Here is a 24,397-nt window from a genome sequence, read left to right as displayed (position 1 = left end):
AAAACACTCAAAAGTGTAACTTCTCTCACACCAGTTGCTAGCTGGGATCCCCACGCTCCATTAATGATGACTGCTGCTTAATGGTGATGAAAGATCTCTTTGATGATGCTATAAAATGAACATTGTAAATGGTGAGGAATTGCTAATGATGAGTCCTGACTTATCTAAACCGTTTGGATTTTTTTATGGGGAAGATGCCTCCTAATGGGCAGTTAAACCACAGGCTGTGAGATGCAGAGAGGAAAGCTGGCACAAACTTTCCCAAGAGAAACCGGCTTGGTAACACCCAAGATGTGTAGTATAAAAACCCACTAGTGGGGAATGACAGGTTCACTTCCTTGCAAATTTGAGGCTATCTAAGCTGCGCAGATCTGCTCAAGTGACCCTGGTTTTGGCTTCCCAGCTGGTGCTATGGCTTCCAAGTACTATGCTCAGACCATCTCTTCTGGGTCCGTCAAGGGCGGGGGTCTCACTCGGATGTCTTCCTTCCATTCCACCGGATCATGCAGAGCACCAAGCCTGGCCTTTGGCAGCAGGAGCATCTCCACCTCTTCCATGAAGCTGGGAGCTGGGAGCATTTGCTCACCTGGGCCGGGGTTTCTTGGAAGCTACGGCTGGCACGATGAAGGGATCCTGAGTTGCAATGAAAAGGAGCTGATGCAGTGCTTGAACGACCGCCTGGCCAGTTACCTGGAGAGAGTGCGCTGCCTGGAGCAGGAAAACGCCAACCTGGAATGCAAGATCCGGGAGTGGTATGAATGCCAAGTTCCCTACGTCTGCATCGACTTTCAGTCTTATTACAAGATCATCGAGGAACTCCAGCACCAGGTAACGGTCGTCGTGAATATTTTGCATGCAGTGCAGGAATCCTGCCCACAGCCATCCCTGGGTGGGCTCAAACCACTAACCTTTTGGTTAGCAGCCAGATGCACTGACCCATTGCACCACCTGTATTAACTATGGACAGCCTTATTCTCCACAATGTTATCTAATCCCCTTTTAAAGCCATCCAAATTGGCACCTCCGTTCTTACATCTTGTGGTAGCAAGTTGCTTGGTTTAGCTACGTCCTGTCTGTGCAGGAAAAGGTCCTTTGTTTTGTCTGTTCTATTTCTTACACCATCCATTGAATGGCCTGCAGCTCTAGGATTATAAGATGTGGCACTGTGGGTTAAACCACAGAGCCTAGGACTTGCCAATCAGAAGGTCAGCGGTTTGAATCCCCGTGACGGGGTGAGCTCCTGTTGCTCGGTCCCTGCTCCTGCCAACCTAGCAGTTTGAAAGCACGTCAAAGTGCAAGTAGATAAATAGGTACCACTCCGGTGGGAAGGTAAACGGCATTTCCGTGTGCTGCTCTGGTTTGCCAGAAGCGGCTTAGTCCTGCTGGCCACATGACCCGGAAGCTGTACGCCGGCTCCCTCGGCCAATAAAGCGAGATGAGTGCCACAAAATCAGAGTCGGTCACGACTGGACCTAATGGTCAGGGGTCCCTTTACCTTTTATCCACGTACTTTATGCCATGTTACGCACCTCTCTCATGCTCCCACCTTACTATTTATCTAAGCTAAAAAGCCTCATTATAACCTGCCCCAGCCACCTGTTCGTTTTGGTTGGCCAAGTCTGGGGTGTGGGCAGATGTTGGTAGTTAAAAAAAAAAAAGCATTAGTAAGAACTTTACGTGTCTATTGCTACTTTTAATAATGTTCCAGCCCCAGCCCTTTTGGAGAAGTCACTCTGATTTTCTCTCCCTAACTTTGTAGCCCCCTGCTTTCTTCGCAACTTTAAAAACAATTCACAGCTCCACAATTTGTTCTCCAGATCTTGTGCGCCAAGACGGACAATGCCAGGCTGGTCTTGGAAATTGACAATGCTCGCCTAGCTGCTGACGACTTCAGGACCAAGTAAGTCCATCTTATTCAGAGCAAGAACTTGCTGCAGAGAGGTGACTTCAAATTTTCTTGGGCCTCTGGTGCTTTAATACCAGACTTACTGCATTGTAGATGTTACGGTTTAATGAAATATCTCCCTGTTATACTGCTTCCTAATAGGAATATGACTTTTGCATTTACAATGTTAATATAAATGCTTAAAAGCTGGAGATATGAATCCCAATTAAGTAAAAGCATACTAAGTAATCATAACTCATTTGCAGCAATTCCACCAAAATATAAATAGGTAAATGTATAAATATTAAATATTGGAACTATAGAAGACTCTTATGATTGAAGATAATAGAAAGCCCACATCTTCTCCTGCAACTTCATTTTTTAAAATGTGGTCTATGCTTGAGTCAAATAAAACAAATAAATTATAAACCTGGGAAAGGCCCCTCATACCTTCCCCACAAATGACGACTCCTTGCTTCTTCTTTTCCATGCTGAAATAGAAAAGAACCTTGTGCTTGTTGTTTTTAACATTTACTGTTCCAAAGGTATGAGACAGAGCTGGCTCTTCGCCAGAGTGTTGAGGCTGACATCAATGGGCTGCGCCGAATCCTGGATGAATTGACTTTATGCCGGTCTGACCTGGAAGCTCAGCTTGAATCCCTTAAGGAGGAACTCATTTGTCTCAGGAAGAACCATGAGGAGGTAGTAGCAAACTTTCGCTGGGGTGACAAAATGCCACCTTGGGTTGTTGTAGACACAGTCGCATTCCACATGCACATTTCACCAGACCACCCTACTTGTGGCAAACATGGGTCTGGGTACTCTGATCACAATTCCTCCTTTCATAGGTGTGCCATCATGGTATTGAGAAGGGTGGTGAACATGGCACTATCTGGGTGTTCTTGTACTACAAAACCCATCCCGTTTAGCCAATAGCCAGGGATAATGGGAGCAACCACCCAAAATATCTGGAGGGCAACAAATTGGCTACCCCTGTTGCTGAGGATCAACTGATAATATCTCTATAATAGCAGCAGATGACCAAAAATGAAGCACTGAGGGCTTCATTGGGAGATTAAGCTGCCCTCACCTGCTCCATGTTTATGGAACTCTCCCTGAGTTTTTCCTCTTCTTATTTTCCAAAGTCCAAGAAACTATACCTGCTGAAATTCCCTCTTCTACACCATCATTAATGGGGCTGGAGATCCTTTTTTTCACCAGGCCACCCTACTTGTGGCAAACATGGATCTGGGTTCTCTGAGGGATGCGGGTGGTGCTGTGGGTTAAACCACAGAGCTTAGGACTTGCCGATCAGAAGGTCGACGGTTTGAATCCCTGCGACGGGGTGAGCTCCCATTGCTCGGTCCCTGCTCCTGCCCACCTAGCAGTTCGAAAGCACGTCAAAGTGGAAGTAGATAAATAGGTACCGCTCCGGTGGGAAGGTAAACGGTGTTTCCGTGTGCTGCTCTGGTTTGCCAGAAGCAGCTTAGTCATGCTGGCCTCATGACCCGAAAGCTGTACGCCAGCTCCCTCAGCCAATAAAGCGAGATGAGCGCCGCAACCCCAGAGTCGGCCATGACTGGACCTAATGGTCAGGGGTCCCTTTACCTCTACCTATACCTATACTCTGATCACAATTCCTCTAGTAGGCAATGGGAGGAGGAAGAGAGGCAGTTGGCAGGGGGTAATGAACACTTCCAGGTGTCTACAGCTTCTCCTTCCACCTGACACAAATCATGTTAGCTAGAACGGATAGAGAAAAGTAGTGTGGCAGGTGCTGTAGCAGGAGAAAAACAGCATGTGTAAAGAGGAGTCAGCCTCTCTCATGTTCTGCTTTAAATCAAACCCTCTGTGGAGGTACAGTGTCCCTTACTCACTCCTTGCTATAGAGGTCCACATCAAACAATGACCATCCAGAAATGTGCATTATGCAACATGGGCCTTCTCATCCTCCAGGAAGCAAACGGACTGCGCTCAAAGCTCGGGGCCAGAGTTAATGTGGAGATGGATGCTGCCCCGTCGCGTGACCTGAACAAAATCCTGGATGAGATACGGAGTCAGTATGAGAGCCTGGCTGAAAAAAACCGCAGAGACGTTGAGACTTGGTTCACTTCTAAGGTGGGTATCCTGAAAAGTCGTCTCTAAGTGGTAATGTAGGACCAGTGGTTGACCTTAAAATGGAGGTTTATGCCCTCTCTGTTGTCTTCTTTTTACCTTCCTGCTTGTTTTAGATGGAGGAGCTGAACCAGCAGGTGATCTCCAGTGGTGAAGAGCTGCAGACCTGCCAGTCAGAGATCATTGAGCTGAGGCACACTGTCCAAGCTCTTGAAATTGACCTGGATGCCCAACAAAACATGGTGTGTCAAGAGGATAATATTTGGGGGTGGGTGGCTGTGAGAGGATCTTGCCTTGTGCGGTCCAGATGACCATTTTTAGGATAAAAGTTTGACAAAAGAATCAAATTTTGTCTTAACAGCTAACAAAGGAGCAACTTTCCATGCCTTGTCTACATAAATAGTTTTCTTGAAAAATAACCTGACATGAATTTTGTGGGAATTTTGAGGAAGGTAGGAGAGGATATATTGATTAAATATTATCCCTCCTCTCTCATGCTAGTGAGCAAGCAGCAGAGCACATTCCCTTGCAGATAGCTGGAAGCAAGTTGATAGATTCATTAGAATCATTTAAATTAAGCAATCCAGTCTGGCTTATCCAGTCTGGATTGTTCCTAGTAAATTTCTGCTTTATCTCCCTCTTAAAATAATTATAACATGACAGTCTTCTTTAAAAGTAATAGTAAAGCTTGCTTGCATTCAGTTCACAGCAGTAATCTGAAGGCAGGCTTTATTTTGTGGTTACAGTTACATTTGTAGAGAAAAGAAGTCTGAGCTAGGCCTCAGACTTTCTACCTTGTGGCTTCCATCCTCTGTAAGGATGAGCCATGTTCTGGCTAAGAGCCAGAAGAGAGTCCGAAAGGAGAAAATGGGAAAAGGGAGGGTCACACCCATCTACCTGTTCACAAACAAGGGGAGGAGGCTCCAGAACAGGCATGACAGGAAGTCCTCCCTGTCTGGGGCCACATTCCCATGTGTTTCCACTCTAGGCAGCAGGAAATTGTTGTTCTTGACTGCTTCAGTGATGATGCATCCCACAACTTTTACTATAGATCCAAACACATTTCATTAACTTTCTTCTTAACTCTGTCCAGCTCCAGATCTCTTTCTCACTACCTACACTGGAGTGCTTCTCAGTTTTTATTGTTATAGTGAAATACATGAGGACTTCCAACCTGTTTTGAGAACATCTAAACCAATTCAGCACTTTTGTCTACTGACAAAACAACATAAGAATATAATAGGTGCATAGGGATGGAGAAGGACTCTGCCCTTCTCAGATTCCTTTGTGGACTCACTCAATGGCAGACCATGACCTACGTGGGATCAATGGTCCACTTCAGAATCCAGAATCCAGTGGATTCTATTTGGAAGTGGCCTCGGGGAAAACCCTGTACTATTTCCCCTGGGAGCAAATGGAACATCATCAAGTCCTATCACTCCCAGGGGGACTTGCTTGGTGTGTATGAAAAGTTTGCAATATGAGCTTCTTGGGTTGTGGACCACTTGATCCACCATATAAAAGGTCAAATCTGAGGAGAGGGGGAAACAGTGGCAGCTGCAACCTCTGACCACCTTGTGAGTTGCTTTAATATTTATTTTAAGTGTGTGTTTCTGGACACAATTTTGCTTTAAAAATCCACCTGGAAATGGGATGGAACCATCTTAGTTCTCACTGAGAACTGGGATGGAGTGGACTTTAATGAGTCTGTCCATTCCTTATCTAGTCCCTTAAAGAAAGATTCCTAAGTTAGTGAGCATCACTATGTCCACATTGAATAGTCTGAAATGGTAATAAAGACGCTCAAAATTTTGTTATGTCCACATTTTAAAGCAAACCAACCGGAACAGAAATGTGGATTATGACACAGTTATCCTACATTTTGTGTATTTCTTCCATCACTGGATTGTAGCCTCTTCAAAGCCTATGATTCTTTGAAACTTATTACCTGGGGAGGCGTAGAAACATGAGATCAGTTGACTGTGCATAAAGAAGAGAAATCCTCCTGCTCGCCATTCAAAATTATCTCTCTTACTCCCCTCTCAGAAAAATGCTCTGGAGTGCACTCTGCAAGAAACGGAGGCCCGCTATAGCACCCAGCTGGCCCAGCTCCAGTGCCTGATCAGCAACATAGAAGGTCAGCTAGGAGACCTCCGGTGCGACATGGAGCGCCAAAGCCACGAGTACAAGATTCTCCTGGATGTCAAGACACGCCTAGAAGCAGAGATCACAACATACCGACGTCTGCTGGAAGGAGAAGATTGCAAGTATGTATAACTCAAACGGGCATTGCGTTTGTACAGCTCCATCTCAGGGCTGTTGTTCTTTTTACTGTTTACTATTAGATTCTAATGAATTATTGAGTATTGCTTTATTTTGATATAAGTAGCTTATTTTAAAGTTATTGTGGCTTTTTGCATTGGATCAGATTGTTATTATTAATGTTTGATGTTTTATTATGTTTTTATGTGTGTTGGAAGCCGCCCAGAGCGGCTGGGGCAATTCAGCCAGATGGGTGATGTATGTATATATAAATAAATAAATTAGTTAGCTAGTTAATTAGTTAGTTAGTTATTATCAAGCATTAGACAAAGTGAGGTCTAAAAGTTATGAAGTTCTCTCTGAGGTGGTAAATCTGTGTGTGGACTGTACAATTTCAGGTGGCAGGATGGACTGTGTGATTTGTATTGAGAAGAATTCCATTCAGTTCTATAGGGCCGAGCCTGCAGTCTCATATGGTACAGCCCAGCCACAGGGTTACAATACTGGGCCTTTGTGTTTAATAATCAAAATTGCCACCTGAAGATGTCAACTAAAGAGAAATTTCAAAGTGAATGTGGGGTTCCCACTTGGGAAAAAGATCTGAGGCATTCTAATTTCTCAGGACTTCTTGAGCTGTTGGTTTTTTTCTTAGAACCTCAGAAAAAGACCACTTTCCAGAATTTTCTCCATATATTGTCCACCATTTTCACGGTGGCCACCTTCCACACACCTACCCACCCAATGCCCCAGAATGCCACAAGGCTAATGCATTGTGGAAGATACAAAATGCTGACCAGGTGGAGAATCTGCTGCAGAACTTCTCCTCCTGGAGAAATTTGGCAACTTTTTGTGGTTGTTATTGCTATTGTTGCAAATAGCGGTGACAGCAATGGTGCTGGCATCCTGGCTGCCATTTAGCCTTCATCAATACCTGGGACTTAAAGCATTATGTGAGCATTATGTGAGCCCTAGAAATGTAGCTGGATTCCAAGACCCAGGCAAGATGGTCAGGGACCAGGGTTCATGGGAGTTGTAGTCCAAGAAGACCCGGAATACAAATTGTAGTCTGGCAGAATTGCATGTAGATCTCCTCTACTCAATAAAGTTGTGACCTTAGTTAACTCAGCAGCAACAGGAACCAGTGTTTTCCTGTTTATTCTGTGTGTGGACTCAGAAATTAAAGGGCACCACCACTGCCTCTATTTGGGAAAAGATGGGGGAAATTTTCAGGGGTGGGAGGACAAAGGGCAGCTTTACGGGATTAAGCGTGTTGTGCCAAATTTCGCCTTCCCATTTTCACCCCTAATCTCTTGGCAACCTCAGGTTCCCTAGGGCTCCGTGTGTGCCAGAATGTCCCCCTCCAGTCTGTGCTCCGGTCCCCCAGATCACCAAAAAGATTCGCACCATCACAGAGGAGATTAAAGATGGGAAGATCATATCGTCTCGGGAACAAGTCCAGCACCTCACTCTCTAAGGCAACAATACATCAAAAACGAAGCCAATCCGTCCAGGCAGAAGGGAGAAATCTTCATTCTGTCATACCACTGCACATATTTTCAGGGCTAATATTCTGCTTTCTTGATCGTGCCTCAGTACTTTGGTGCCTATGTTAACTTTTCAAATCAAACAGTCGCTTCACTTCAACAGTGATTCAGCCACTGGGATGAAATATCAGCATTTTCAATAAACCTTTGTTTGTCTTCCTCCTATCGCATGGAGAAATGTTGGCTTACGTTGTCTTTCATTTGTGCTAGCCTCTATCATTTCTTGCTTAGAAGCTACTGGTGTTGGTTATTTGACTTTATATGACAAAAGGATGCGTGCCAGTTATAGCATCAAGGACAAAGACGTAACAGTGTGATCTTGACCATGCCTATCTATCACCTGAACCAGAGTCTTCCCCAGGCCAATACTAGGGCCCTGAGGCAAGGCGCACGACATTCTCTTTCTGGCCTTGTAGGTACAGTGGTACCTTGGGTTAAGAACTTAATTCGTTCTGGAAGTCCGTTCTTAACCTGAAACTGTACTTAACCTGAGGTACCACTTTAGCTAATGGGGCCTACCGCTGCCGCTGCGTGATTTCTGTTCTCATCCTGAAGCAAAGTTCTTAACCTGAGGTACTATTTCTGGGTTAGCGGAGTCTGTAACCTGAAGCGTCTGTAACCCGAGGTACCACTGTATAGGCTAGAAGAGAAATGAAATGCCTATCTGAGACTATCATAGTACCATGGCTTGAAATTCTCAGGTGGATGCCTGATGCCTTGTTACTTTTAATTTGCCAAGAAGCCCCAGTACTTCACCTCTTGCCACCTCTATCTGAAGCAGTTCTTCAGGCTCTTCCCCTAAAATAAATCTTGCTCAGGCATAGTCCTACATCTTCCACAACACTAAAATAAATGAATTTAACAATCCTGAGTTGCTCTCATCCATTGGAATGTGATGCTCACTGATATACTTCCACTAACTAGGGACATTCAAGCTCCAAACAAAATAACAATAATAAAATTTGTACCCCGCCCATCTGGCTGGGTTTCCCCAGCCACTCTGGGAGGCTTCCAACAAAAAATTAAAAATACATTAAAATGTCAGACATTAAAAACTTCCCTAAAGATGGCTGCCTTCAGATGTCTTCTAAATGTCAGATAGTTGTTTATTTCTTTGACATCTGATGGGAGGGCGTTCCACAGGGCAGGCGCCACTACCGAGATGGCCCTCTGCTTGGTTCCCTGTAGCCCCCAAACGATGAACTACTTCTGTTAACATTGGTATCCATGAAATTCCAAGTACTAATGCAAGAACACATTGTCTATACGCAAAATGCTGTCCAGCAATTTCCCAGTCTATAAATGTACAGATGAAACCAAAGGGAAGGCTGTAAAAGACATTCCTTTCCCAAATTATTTTTTATTAATTTTCCAAATTATTACAAACCAAACCAAATTAATTTAATTTAATGCAAAATCAAGTTTCCCACTCCTGTTCCGAACATATGATCATCTTCATTTCCTCACATTGCCGCACCATTTTTTTATTTAGAGTTCAGCTGACAACCTTCACTAGCCGTTAAACATTCTTCCAACTGGCCACTTTTTTCAGCTTACAAACAGCACCTCCGTTACATCTTAAAAATAAGTAATCTGTTTCATGTGTGTAGTCCTTCATATACATTGTTGTTCCAGACCTGGTGTGCTGTTAGAGTTAATTACTATCGTCCATTGTTCAGTTATTTGCAGTGTTTATCTGGATGGTACAAGGTTGCATTCCATTCCTTCCGCTGTTTACTGACTAGTGTACGAGCTGCGGCCATAAACTCCTCACAGAGTGCATATCCAGTCTCTGCTATTAAAATTCTGCTCTGGAGTTCTTCCTTGGCACACATTAAAAAAAAAAGATCTTTTCTCAATTTCAGCCTCTTTACCAGATCTATTCAGCAGCCATTCATTCTTTTTTCACTGCACCAACAGCACTCCTGGTCCAGTCCAGAAATAATTTTAAATAAAGTCCATTCAGCCTTGGTCAAGGGGGGAGGGCATAGTAAAACCTTTTTTAAATTCCTTGTTGAGCATAAATCAAAAGCCTCCCCCCTCTTTTCCGAGGTAACAAACAGAATAGCATAACAGCAGCTACACACATCTCTTTCATTTTCAGGGGACGACAAGAAGAAAGGAGACCATTTGAAAACCATATGAAACCACAAAGCACCTTGTCCTCCCTCTTCCTTTCCCAACTGTTGTAAGGATTCTCAAGTTTCCAAAAACCCCACATTCAGATACCTCCAAAGATCCAATCCGAGTCCTTTCAGCAGCTGATTGATTGCAGCCCATGGATATGCCCAGGGGAATCTCTTGATTAATACCAATTGTCCAAATTATGGAGAATCAAGCACAAATCAAGCCAGGGACAGATCTCATCCATGACAGAGACACACTCCCAGGTCACACCTGCTCTGCCTTATGAAAGCCATTCCTAGTTAGTCCACAACTGATTGCAGACAGTCTTGTCTAGATCTGGCAGTGGGATGTATTGAGATGTAGCAAGACCAAGGACAGGCATTTGGGTGGCTTGAGTGCACCAAGCCTTGCTGAGAAAGCCACCTAGTACAGAAGACTGCTGAATGGTTCATCTGAGACCAAATGAGCAGAGATACTTTCCTAAGAATCTGCCCACAAAAGATAATTCAAGGTTCGGGAATGAGAAGGGCTGAGCAAAACAGTGACAATGAGACATAATAATAATTTATTATTTATACCTCTCCCATCTAGCTCGGTTTCCCCAGCCACTCTGGGCAGCTTCCAACAAAAGATTAAAAATACATTAAAACATCAGTCATTAAAAACTTTCCTAAACAGGGCTGCCTTCAGATGTCTTCTAAATGTCATATAGTTGTTTATTTCTTTGACATCTGATGGGAGGGTGTTCCACAGGGCGGGTGCCACTACCGAGAAGGCCCTCTGCCTGGTTCCCTGTAACTTTGCTTCTCGCAGTGAGGGAACTGCCAGAAGACCCTCAGAGTTGGACCTCAGTGTCCAGGTTGAACGATGGGGGTGGAGATGCTCCTTCAGGTATACTGGGCTAAGGCCATTTAGGGCTTTAAAGGTCAGCACCAACACTTTGAATTGTGCTCAGAAACATACTGGGAGCCAATGTAGGTCTTTCAAGACCGGTGTTATGTGGTCTCGGCAGCCGCTCCCAGTCACCAGAAAGAAAGAGAGGCTCTGGGGGGAGCTGTAACACAGAGAAATTAGTGTGAGCTTCAAGCGGCCTCTTGCTCTTTTGTAGACCAAGGCATGACAAAGAACTTCTTATAATTGACCCAGGGTCCAATAAGAAATTGGGGGTGGAGCCAAGCTTAACATGTGGAGAAGACAGCCTACTCATAATGGGCTGTGTCCAAACTAATGCGGCAGTCCTAACTTATCAGGGAGGAAGCCTCATCAACAGTACAGGTAGGGGAGAAATTAAATTTGATTCTCATTTAGAGACAACTGACCTAATTTGCGCTTTCTGAAACAGTACAAGGACCAAAAACACAGCCACCCTTCAAAGTTGCACTTCTTTGAATTTTGCAATGCAGTTTTTCAGTCAGGTAGCATATACAGAAAATGTCCTTAAAACGGCATATATTGTTGAAAATGGCATGCAAAATGTGTTATTTTAAGGGAAATCACTTTGCAGAAATGTGTACAAATGTATCCATTCTGAGAAAATGTGTCGTGGAGTTTTTGTTTTGCTTTTAAATTGCAAACTGAGGTAGAAATTTAAGACTGGGGAAACCTTGGAAACTGAGAGAAACCAAAATTGACAGATTGGTACTATCTCGATTTAAACGTAATGGGATTTACTTTTGAGTAGACCTGAACAGACTTGCGCTGTAAGTCAACGGGACCAGATAGTCACAACTTCATTCCTGTTGATTCATAAATGCAACTAAGGCCACATTAACACTGTACTTTTAAAACATCATTATACCACTTTGAACAGTCATGGCTTCCCCCAAAGAATTCTGGGATCTGTAGTCTGTTAAGGGTGCTAAGAGTGGTTAGGAGGAGCTACAGTTCCAAGAATGGTTTAACAATCAGTCCCTCATCCCAGGAAACTCTGCAAATTGTAAGGATTCTGTGAGGGGAACAGGGGCCTCCTAACAACTCTGAATGCCCTTAACAAACTACATCTCCCAGAGTTCTTTGAGGAAAGCCATGGCTCTTTAAAGTGGTATCGTCAAAGAATGTATGGTGTGAATGTGGTCTAACTTAGCCTGGATCAAGTCTTAACACACCAAGGCAGTTTTCTGCAGCAGCTGGTGGTAGAGATGCCAGGACGGATCCCTGTTTGAGAAGAGCCTGTCTTCCTGACTCACAGATGACAACCGATACAGGAAGCCAGTGCACACACCAACCTCAGTCCCCTGCTGTTTTCACCCGTGCTGTACTGAACAATTGCTATTTATAACGTTTCCATGTATCATCCCCGCTCTGGCTTTTGTCTTCTGCACCCCCTACTTCCAGATCTGTGGTATGTGAAGCATTAATGAATGGGGGAATGCATCGCAACATGTGCTCGCGTTTCTTTTCCTTACCATTAAATAAATTTAACTAGCCTGTACAGATGTGTGGGGTAGGCATGGGGAATATCAGTTCAGTGCATGTGGTTTTTGATGAGAACAAAGTTCTGACAGCCTCCTGCATTTTAAAATTATGTGCTGCAATTTCTGGGCACAAAATGATTTAATTTATTACTTATTTATAGTGTGTGTTTTCCCTGTGTGTAGATCCAGCCAAATTTCTTCTCCAGCAGAACATCTGTCGTTCTAAGTCATACATTGGCTATTCTAGCAGGAAATGGGAGTGAAAACACATACCTTATGCATAGAATTTCTCTTTCGTTATAGTTGGATAGAATTATATCTGCAAACTGGAGCACTAAGGGCTGCTGACATACAGAGCTCTTGGTCTCCATTCTGCTAATACTCTGTCTTGCTTGATCTGCTGTCCTCTCTTGGAATCTTGACTCAATAGTAAAAAAAAAAAAATGTTCAGCAAGATTTTACTTTGATGTTTCTCACCCCACATTTTACTTTACTGTCATACTGTAATTGCCCCTTTCCACACTTCTGCTTGCAAACTACCTAGAGATCTTTAATTAGAGACTTGGGTCACTTCCAGATGCTGAGCATTCACCCTGATTCGTTGGCACAAAGTTTGCAGGGAGATTATACAATATCAATTGTTTACTAAGTGTTTGTTCTGAAGTTGTATGATGCTGCAACATGCAATTGTTATCCCACATAAATCCATCACTTTCCTTACGGTAAAAAGTTTGATTTTTTTATAAGAATGCCCAAACCACTTCAATCGCACAATATGGATTTGCCCCTAGGCTGCTGAATCCCACCCACCAAATAGTGACAGTCTGGAAGCACTCTCACTGAGTTTGCACTAAAACGTTTTGAGGGGGACGTTGGCAGGGTCAATAAATATATCATGAGCAAGACTAGTGTCCCCTGAAAGTAGGAAAGAGCAGGTGAAAAAAGGCCAAAGCTCAACTTTTACAAGCAGAGAATAATTCCCCTGAAGCAAAACTGGAGGAAACAGTCTACCTGGTCCACAGCCTGTTGCTGTTTTTCTTCTTCCTGAATAACAGTAGAGAGAAATTAATAAGCAAAAGAATATTTATTTAAGTGTTCATTTGATTCCATTGATGAATTGCTGCTCATAAAATATCTACAAGCGATTTTACAGCAAAAACATCAAGAATAACAAACAATGCCATATGTAAAAGCCCACAAAAGATGCTATTATGCATATATATATATGAGAAAAACCTAAAAACCTAACTTTCAAATCCAGTACCCAGTATATATACAGACTGGGATAGCAATCTGCACTTAAAAGACTTTTTTTATTTCATTAGTTCATTCATTTGCATTATGTACTTAATGGAATGCAAAGTACTTCCAATATTCAGGGGAAAGTGGTCAGAGTTGCATGTAAAATGTTGGCTTCAATTGCAGTCTTCTCACCGCAACAGCTAGTCCTGCTGTTGTCTACAAACCATGCGTTCTGACCCAGAGAAAAGTCAAATCACAGATGCTGTTGTTGTTGTTTAGTCGTTTAGTCGTGTCCGACTCTTTGTGACCCCATGGACCAGAGCACGCCAGGCACTTCTGTCTTCCACTGCCTCCCGCAGTTTAGTAAAACTCATGCTGGTAGCTTCGAGAACACTGTCCAACCATCTCGTCCTCTTCTCCTTGTGCCCTCCATCTTTCCCAACATCAGGGTCTTTTCCAGGGAGTCTTCTCTTCTCATGAGGTGGCCAAAGTATTGGAGCCTCAGCTTCACAATCTGTCCTTCCAGTGAGCAGTCAGGGCTGATTTCCTGAAGAATGGATGCGTTTGATCTTCTTGCAGTCCATGGGACTCTCAAGAGTCTCCTCCAGCACCATAATTAAAAAGCATCACTTCTTCGGCGATCAGCCTTCTTGATGGTCCAGCTCTCACTTCCATACATCACTACTGGGAAAACCATAGCTTTAAGGATACGGACCTTTGTTGGCAAGGTGATGTCTCTGCTTTTTAAGATGCTGTCTAGGTTTGTTATTGCTTTTCTCCCAAGAAGCAGGCCTCTCAAATCACAGATACAGAGAGCCAAAAGAGACCTTGGAGGTCCTCCATGTCAACCCCTTGCTGAATGCATGATCCGCAGTGTGGGATGCAATTACTGCATTCCCGGCAGATCTGTTCCATGGCTGAACATCCTGTTCAATAAGGCAGGAAGCAGAGTAGGAAAGTAGATAAGGCTAGTGGATTCAGTATAGGATCCAGAAATCTCTTCTGCTGTAAAGACTGTGCACATCTGGCAGAAGAAGCTACCTGGGTGTCCTTTCACCAGTTATGAGGGCAGAGCAGGAGATATCTGGAGTAGAATTTCCAGAAGGTCTCAGGTTCATGATTGCTGTCTACCAGAGATCCTGACTTGGCTTTTCGGTTGGTCAAAGTAGGGCAGAAGGAGGGAAAGGGGCAATCCTACTGCGAAACACCAAGCCCATAATTCTGCTCAAATGACCAACGCCCAGGGACTGAAGGTTGGTGTTTGATGCTGACAGACCGCTTTGATGACATCTCATAAAAACTGTCATTCCAGGGACTCAGCCATCAAGCAGAGTCCTGACTCTGCAAGTGAAGTGTGAGGCGGAAGGGCAAATTTATAAGCCAAGAAATGCTTTTCAAGCAAGTAACGAGCAGGCTAATGAGAAGCCGGGCAGGAATCGCCACAAATATTAACGAGGAGAAAGCCTCATAAAGGAGCTAACACCCCAGTGCTCATGGTATAAAAAAGCTCTAGGAAGGAGATCATCTGTCAGACTTGGGTTTTGTGGGTCTCTTCGTTCATTTCCTCCATCTAGCTTCTCCTTTCAACCATGGCTGCCACCACTGCCATTCGCACTTGCGGGTCTCTCAGGGGCCCTTGCCGGGTCACGACAAACTGCCACCCAAACAGCGCTTCCTCAGTCAACTGCCGGCCCGGGCCTTGCCTTCCTCCTCGCCGATCCAGCGTCTGCCTGCCCCCTCCAGGCCATACGGCCTCGTCTCTCCACAACAGCTGCCGAAGTGGGGGCCACATGACATCTACTTGCCTTCCACCTCCTAGCATGGGCTCCTCTTGTGTCCCTCCACCCTGCATCCCTCCTCCTGCTCGCCCTCTGAACTGCTACCCTGTTGGCCACAACGAAGGGATCCTCAACTGCAATGAGAAGGAAACCATGGAGTTCCTGAACAGCCGCCTGGGGAACTATCTGGAAAGGGTGCGCTGCCTGGAACAAGAGAACGCTGACCTGGAGTGCAAGATCCGAGACTGGTACGAGTGCGAAAATGCTTACGTGTGCACCGACTTCAAACCTTTTTACTGCACCATTGACGAGCTCCAGCAACAGGTAAGGAATGGCTCATGTGTGTGTGTGGAGGGAGCGTCTTCCATGGTCATCCAGTTCCATGGAAACTTTGGTTATTTATGGAGTCTTCTGGATTTATTTGGTTTTAGAGTGGTTTTAGAGTGCGGCAGTAAGACTGGTGACTGGGAGTGGCCGCCGAGATCACATAACATCAGTCCTGAAAGACCTCCATTGGCTCCCAGCGCAATTCAAAGTGTTGGTGCTGACCTTTAAAGCCCTAAATGGCCTCAGCCCAGTATAAATGAAAGAGCATCTCCACCCCCATAATTCAGCCAGCTCTGAGGGCCTTCTGGCAGTGCCCTCACTGCAAAAAGTGAAGCTACAGGGAACCAGGCAGAGGGCCTTCTTGGTAGTGGCGCCCGCCCTGTGGAACGCCCTCCCATCAGATGTCAAAGAAATAAACAGCTATCTGACTTTTAGAAGACATCTGAAGGCTTTAGGGAAGTTTTTAATGACTGATGTTTTATCGTGTTTTTAATATTCTGTTGGGAGCCGCCCAGAGTGGCTTGGCTATAAATTATTATTATTATTATTATTGTTATTATTATTATTATTATTATTATTATTATTATTTATTATCATTACAAGGAAAGGGTGAGAGTCATTCTGTCCTTGCTTCAGATCTGCCCTTTGATGCAAGCTTTAAAGGGGTAGCTGAAGACTCATTTTTTAACATTTTATTTATATTTTCAGTTTTATACATTTCACTAATTTTACAATCATTTTAACATTTCAAAACTTGACTTCCTTCCCGCCTCTTTCCGCAGTTCCTTAATTTTCCCCCAATATCTTCTGCATATCCAAATTAACTTAATTTGCTCATTTACTCATCTACTTTAAATATATACTCTTGTAAAACTGCAGGTTATTACCATAATCCTGCCAATGTTCTTATCTGTTTACAATTTGGCTGTAATTCAATAAACCATTTCCATTCTTTTATAAATACTTTGTTATCTTGATTTCTTATTCTTCTGGTAAGTTTTGCCATTTCTGCATATTCCGTAAGTTTTTCTATGCATTTTTCCTTTGCTGGGTCTTCTTCTTCTTTCAATTTTGGGGCAAGTAACATTCTTGCCACTGTAGTTGCATACATAAGTAAGTTTCTGTACAGTTTGGGTAGTTCTGTCCCTATAATTCCCCAAAGAAAAGCTTCTGGGTTGTTTTTTTACAAACGTTATTTTGAACATCCTTTTCAATTCATTATATATCATTTCCCAGGAAAGGAAAGGAAGGAAATGAAGAGAAATGAAGACTCATTTCTTGCCCCCTTCAGGTGTCTGCTCCTAAGCCCTTAAGGCAGGCATAGGCAAACTCGGCCCTCCAAATGTTTTGGGACTACAACTCCCATCATCCCTAGCTAGCAGGACCAGTGGTCAGGGATGATGGGAATTGTAGTCTCAAAACATCTGGAGGTCCGAATTTGCCTATGCCTGCCTTAAGGCAAAAGAAAGTCACGCAATGCAATATGGAATTTGTTCTCATGGTGTAGTGATGCCCATCAACCTGGGTGTCTTTAAAACAGGATTGCACAAATTCATGGAAAAGAAGGCTCTCAGTGCCTAACTAGCCATGGTGATGGCTATGTTCTCCCTCTGTTGTTGGAGGCAGGAGACCTCTGAATGCCTGTGGCTGGGAGCCACAAGTGGAGAGGGCATTGTTGCATTCAGGTTCTGCTTGTGGGCTTTCTATAGATATCTGGTTGGTCACTTCAGCTACAGGATGCTGGGCTCAATGAGCCTTTGGCCTGATCCAGCAGGAGCTATCATTCTGTGATGTTCTCCATCTGCTCCCACCTAATCCATCTGGCGGGATTAAAATGAAATATCTTTGGGCGGTTTCTTTCCAGATTTGCTGTACTAAGGCTGACAATGCAAGACTCTGCCTGGATATTGACAATCTCAAAATGGCTTCTGATGACTATTGCACCAAGTAAGATATTTTTTTGGTGTGTGTGGGGGGGGTCAAAGCTAGCCAACCACTCTCACCCTGTATGTTGTCATACTCCCCACCCCCCCACCACCCCATGGTATCATTCAAACCAGCTTGTGTTACTATGATTCCCAGAAAGAAAACAGAGGCTCACCGGTAGCAGTTTTGTAGGGAAACCAGGCTGAAAACAGTGGCTGCTGATAGTACTAAGGGCTGCCAGATCACCACTTTCAAGCTAAATTATTATTGGGAAGTGTTGATGTCTCTTCTACAAAGACCCAGGCAGTTCTAAAATGAGGACTGTTTTGCTAAGGAATAGCCAGCAGCGCTAAGAAGGCAAGCTTCCACATTAAAGGAATTCAGTGGAATTCAGATTAAAATTCCGTTTGCAAGTCCTCTGACAACTGGCTGTACATTTTTGTACCAGGAACATATCAACGTAAGCCTGAAATCAACAATGTAAGCCCCAACTCATCTATTGGTTTACAACAGGTTTAAGGCCCTAAGAGTAATTGTCCAACTGTCCTGTCCCCCACAGAATGCACACAGAATGCTCACACTCCTTGATTTCAGAAAAGACGCATATAAAATCGCTCACATTTTAGCAGCCCCATAAACATGCACCAGAAAAGGCATGGACCCACAGACACACATTTGTAGATCACCCTGCCACTGAGAATACAAAAGCGTAGGACAGTTATCCACGTCTGCTTAGAGGTAAGTCTCCTTGAGGTGTGTGGCACCTACTCAAAGCAGAGATGGGGAACTGGATCCAGATCTGGCCCACCCTCCAAGGGCCACCTTTGTCAGCTGGATAGGGCAGCCAACCCATCAATCACCAGGTGTCAAACTTCAGAGGAGGAATCGAGAGCACATTTGTGTGCTCATCATTCTTCTTTTTCTCCTTTACAGATTGACTTTAATTTAAGTTGGGACTGGAAAGGAAGAATCATTGAAGCTAGGGCTTGGTCCCAAGCTGGGGCTGCAAGGATTCCTGCTGAAAGTAGGACTTGCTTTCGGTGTTTACTGCAAGTCCCACCCCCAGTGGGGATTGTCGCCACACAGGCGCTGCTGAGCAGAAACAATCCCAGTGGCTTGCTGTGCTCTGGATGACCTTAGAGTAGCAGAAGAGAGCGAGAACTGCTGCCCACTGGAGCTTGGATTGGTACTCAGCAGTCCTTGGTCCAGGTTTAACATTCTGCCCTCTCAGCTATGCTGCGATAATCTGTCTTTCCTCCCCCTGAAGGTATGATTATGAGCTGAGTCAGCGTCAGCGGGATGAGGCTGACATCAATGGCCTTCGGAGAGTGCTGGATGATCTCACCCTATGCAGGGCTGACCAGGAAGCTCAGCTCGAGTCCTTGACTGAGGAGATGATGTGCCTGAAGAAAAACCACGAGGAGGTATGCCCCAAACATCTCTTCTACCAAGACCAGAACAGGTGCTGAACCACGGGTGAAGGAGCATAGATCTTTGGAGCTGGAAGTGCACTGGGATCATCTTCTAGTCCATGGGTAGTCAACAAGAGGTCCTCTGGATGTTGTTGGACTACAACTCCCATCAGACCCAGTAAGCATGGCCAGTGGGCAGGGATGATGAGAGTTGTAGTCCAGCAACATCCAGAAGGTACCACATTGGCTACCCCTGGTCTAGACCAGTTCACATCAAAAACCAGGGACATCTATCCACCTAGTCCTCCTTGAGATCGGTCTTCACAATCTAGACCACCAACAGAGATAAGGGCATTCCAGGATAAATAAATGCAGAGTTTTGGACAACTTATGCAACCAACCAATACACAATGGATAAAGGGCAAAATCCCTAAGGGTCACCAACCACTAGAGTAAATTTCTATCTAGTCCAAACTATGGCCATCTGTGCACCCCTTCCACTGAATCTCCCCAAATCAAAATTCCATCAGGGTCCAAGTCCAAAACAGGGAACCAGTTTGCAATACCAGTCTACCATCAAAGAGCCAACCAAATTATATTCAGCAGTGCCTTTGAATAAGTGATATGCAAATGATGATAAATGGCTCCAGATATTCTCCCCTCTTTGTTCTCTCCTGCAGGAGTCCTGTGCCCTTCGCTCCCAGCTCGGTGACCGCATCATTGTGGAAGTGAAAGCTGCCCCATCTTGCAACCTCAACAAGGTCCTGGATGAGATGCGGTGCCAGTATGAGGCTGATCTTGAAAAGAATCGCCGGGAAGTTGAGGACTGGTACTGTACACAGGTAAGTGCTCCTCCTCAGAGGCCAATTCCATCCCAATCAGGTGTCTCACTGACCATCTTTCATGACAGAACCCCCGTGACCTTCTAATTTTTGGACTTTTTAAAACTTTCACCAGATGGAAGAGCTCAACAGGGAGGTGCTCTCCAGTGGAGAACAGCTGCAGTGCTGCCAGACAGAAATCATTGAGACAAGACGTTGTGTTCAAGCACTGGAGATTGACCTACAGGCTCAGCAGAGCATGGTGAGTAGGAATCCAGAATGCTCAGTGTCGGGTACGTTCTTCAAAAGTACTATTTGCATGTTCACACTATCTTGTGAATCGTACTCCTGTCTGTCATGCCTTTCCCATCTCTTCTTCCAGCCCACCCTCTCCTCTACCCTCCAGCTCTGAAGCTTCCCCTTCCTCTGACTTTTGCATCCTGGCTGCTAGAGGTCCCCACAAATCACTGCCCCCCTCTCTCGAGTCAGACTCCAGACTCCCTTCTCCCCGTGCACACTCATCAGCATTTTGCCAGTCCCTGCCAGTGCCCTCCAGATGTTACTGGACTCCAACTCCCATCTACCCCAGCCAGCAAGGCCAAGGGCCACGGATGATGGGAGTTGTAGTCCAACAATATTTGGAGGATATCGGGTTGGCTGCCCTTGCATTAAGGCACCATTGTGTTCGTTTTGCTGTGTGAGCAGAACATGCCCTGATGAATTTCTCTCTCTCTCTCTCTCTCTCTCTCTCCGCCTTCTCCATTTCTCAGAAAGGGGCTCTGGAGGGCACTTTGCAAGAAACAGAATCCCGCTACTGCACCCAGCTTTCCCAGCTCCAGTGCCTGATCAGCAACGTGGAGGCCCAGCTGGCCGAAATCCGCTGTGACATTGAGCACCAGAACTGCGAGTACAAGACCCTCCTGGACGAAAAAGCCCGCCTGGACTGTGAGATCGCCACTTACCGCAACATGTTGGAAGGAGAAGACTGCAAGTACGTAAGATGAGGGCAGTAGTCGATGCCAGAATGGCCTCTTCTGGATTGATTTGGCTTTAGGCATGTTAACCTCAACTCAGCTATGATCCAATAAAGTGAGGGGGTGGAGAGAGAAAGCCTTCTGACCCCAAGGGCCACCTTCCCTTCTGGTCCACCTTCCAAGGGCCACATGCCAGAGACAAAAGTGATGGAACAATGAATGCAGTCCCAGCTGCAACAGCTGGCATTTCCAGGTAGGCCTCAGAGAGACCCCAGTCAGAAATCCTAGAGGACTTCTGTTAGTCAGGGTAGACACCACTGAGCTATTCCCCCCAGCAGAGGATAGACAAGTTGAGTGGATCCACTTGTACCTGAAACTACTTCTTCTTTGGCGATCACTCATAGCCGAGTAAGATTGTCTTCCATAAACAAGGTTTTAACAACTTACCTATGCTGTGGTCCTAAGAGCAGCTATTTGGAAACGCCCAGTTAAAATCAACGGATGGGCATGTTTGCATCTTGAGGTTACAGCTCACTTACTGGCCCCTTTGGGGAATAACACTAACTCACACCAGGATGTTGCTGTGAAAGCATCCACAGCTCCAAGAACACAAGACCCTTTGCTTTAGCTCCTTAACGCTTGCTCTCGCCATCTCACATTGGGAAGCTAGCCTTCTCCAGAGACACACTCTTCTTGTCTAACCATGGATGTGTTCTTCTTTTCCAGGCTGCCCAATCGCCCCTGTGATCCAGAGTGCACGACCGCCATTCGGTCATCTGTCTGCCGGCCAGTTTGTGTGCCAGAGCCAGTCTGTGCCCCCGCCTGCCCACCAACCTGCAAGCCATGTGTGCCGGTGGTGGAGCCCAACCTGGCTCCCTCATGTGTCAACCCCTGTGGGCCAAAGTTTGTCTCATGTGGCCCTCCACCCTGTGGCCCTCCTCCCTGTGGCCCGTGTGGTCCAATGTGCCCACCCCCTTGTGGCCCATGCCCACCGGGGCCACCAGGCCCAAGGATCAACACTAAGATCTGCCGCATGTGAAATCTCAGTGCCTGGGCACCAAATCCAAAGGCAACATGCAACAGACGAGGACCTGAACCTACAGGGGAGGGGGAATTTATGTACTCCTATCCTGTGCTTAGAAAACTCCTCTAGGAACCTTGCTTAAAAAGTTAGGCACATTCTGCCTACAAGGTGGCTCTGGTAGCATGGTTCCTCCCTTCCCTGCTGCTTTCATGCTTTCCGGGATGCACGGAAGATCCTCGGGTGACTTCTTAATAAACGTTTGTTTTCTGGCATACAAAAAATGTGGCATCTGCTATATGTTTTTCTAAGCAGATGTTTGCTTATGACACAGGACCAAGAGTTTCCAGAAGGAGATTAGGTTCTCCAAGGGGAGAAGTGGTGACACTTTTCAGGGATGGAAGGGACCAGAGGCAAAAGCCGGTGGAACAACAAAGGTACATTTTTCCTTCGTTCAGTAGGATAGTTAGTACACACATTCAAACACCCCTCTGTCCTCTATCCAGACAAACACGAGGCATTGTCAGAGTTCAATGACACATTTCAGCAAAGTGAAAACTCTTGGATATGAAGGAGGACCAATGAAGGGTGTACCCTGTGGTGGGTGGGTGGCTTGGGGAGAGTTCTGAAGGCCAGATAAAAGGCCTAACAGGACCACTCTGAGGTAGGATGAGGCGGCTGTCTTGGGCCATTAATATTAGGAGTCATGAAAGGCAGCACACTGATCGTGAAATAATTATTGCAATTATTTTGTTTGCCGGGAGAAAGGGAGGTGCTTATGGGATTTTCTGCCTCTGGGGAAGCACCATTTCCTGTTCCAGACAGCAAAATGTCTTGGATCAGTCCTGGGTTGGCTGAACAAGGGATGCTTCCAGAGTTCATTGTTGCCTCGGTGCCATTCATGAATGCATGTTTCATGCAGAATCCACACAAAGTTGTCCTTATCAAAATGCCGCCCCATCTTATCTTCCCATTTAATTTGGATTTACCATTTCTACATAATATCCCATTATATTCACACACAAAATGTGGACTTCTTAATTAAGATTAAATGAGGGGGTATATAATAGCATTTTGATGAGGATTGTGAACAAAGGTGTTTCCAGGACCCAGAACATATGAATTGTCTCTCACAAGAAATAGATAGCTATTTGAGGGTATTTCCAACCTTAATGAAAATCCTAGTGGGTCTCTGGGTAGGTAGGAGATTGATCATGGCTTCTTTGGATCATTCAAGGCAAAGTAGTTATTACACTCATCCGTTTTAACCTCTTGCAATGAAGAGTATGTAACCTTAGGTGTTGCTGCCACCTGGGGGTGTCAGAAGAGATTTTCCTGAAGCACACTCTGCTCTTCAACCGAAGCAATCAGGTGCGCTGCTTCAGTTACAAACTAGGAGAAAGAAAACCAGCAAGTGCTACAACATGGATGGCTTTTTAGCCTTCCAAATTCCCAGCATAGTAATTCATTTAAAAAAATAATCTAGAGTTAGGTTGTCTTTTAGTTGGGCCCTTTCATTCCAGGATTTCTGCAGAATTCACATACTGAAGAAGATAATTTACCTCTTTCCCATCCACTCACAGAAACATCCCCTCTTTGAGAAGGCACTGGGAAGAGGAATAGCAGCCCAGGGGTGTGGAGAAAGGGCTGGGTGACTACCACCATCTCAATTATTGTTTGCAATGTTGGTGGGGTAGCAGGCACTACAGCTTTATCGCAGCATCATAATTCCTCCCCAGTGTTAAAAGTGAAAAGTCAACAACACCTACGGTTTCTACAACAGAGAGCCTTGTTAAAGGCCAGGCAGCACAATCCTAAACTAATTAGAAGCAAGTCCTCCTGAATCCAGTGGGGCTCACTCCTAGCAGACTAGAGTGCACATAATCAGACCCATGAAACTACCGTTTCTGTCACAATGCAGACACAGCAGCACTCATCTGTGTTGTGGTCTTACTAAACTTTAAAGAAAAATCCGGGGTCCCTGCAGTTCTACTGGAATCAGTGGACTCAGCTACATTAGTTAAAAAAAACCAGTGCTTTGAATGTGTTATAAACATGCAACACCAGATGGCGATGGAGAGCAAAAAAAAATTCTTTGCTATTTTACATAGCATTGCCCCCCCTTTCGTTATAACAATTTAATTTCTGACTTATTTATAGCAATTATTTCCCTGTGTGTAGATCCACCCAGTGTCCTGAAGTCTCATTAAAAGTTATACTACTTTTGGCTACAGGATAATAGGTACACTTACAACTTCAGGAGAGTCTGATTCAATGCTTGAACTTGAACCAAGACCACTGCCTGGAACATGCAAAATAATAATATATAACCGAGTGCCTTGGAATAGATGGATCATTGATACAACCAGGCAAGATCATTCTTAGAAATCTTAAATGTGCCTCACGAGACTTCATATGCCCTATAACCTAAAAACCTCAGGGGTGTTTACTTTAATTCATATCTCATCAGCGCTCTGTGGTTTTCACAATGTTATGGCTAATCTATGACTTTAAATATACCGAGTAGGTTGGCATAAAACCAAAATGTT

General features: G+C 44.9%; 1 protein-coding gene across 1 annotated transcript; it reads left to right on the top strand.

Annotated features, from left to right (window-relative positions):
- The first annotated feature begins 485 nt into the window (after positions 1–485).
- On the top strand, positions 486–22,115 carry LOC309327049 (uncharacterized protein). The gene is made up of 14 exons (XM_081836085.1): positions 486–828; positions 1,818–1,900; positions 2,431–2,587; positions 3,842–4,003; positions 4,117–4,242; positions 6,047–6,267; positions 7,586–7,730; positions 15,164–15,691; positions 17,559–17,641; positions 18,888–19,044; positions 19,713–19,874; positions 19,990–20,115; positions 20,624–20,844; positions 21,554–22,115. Exons 1-14 carry the CDS (start codon positions 556–558, stop codon positions 21,864–21,866), a joined length of 2,757 nt encoding a protein of 918 aa, XP_081692211.1. The 5' UTR covers positions 486–555; the 3' UTR covers positions 21,867–22,115.
- The last annotated feature ends 2,282 nt before the right edge of the window (positions 22,116–24,397 follow it).

Source organism: Podarcis erhardii (assembly GCF_964252035.2).
Source record: "Podarcis erhardii genome assembly, chromosome: 13".
NCBI lineage: Eukaryota > Metazoa > Chordata > Lepidosauria > Squamata > Lacertidae > Podarcis > Podarcis erhardii.
This window is presented reverse-complemented; position numbering and strand designations above follow the sequence as displayed.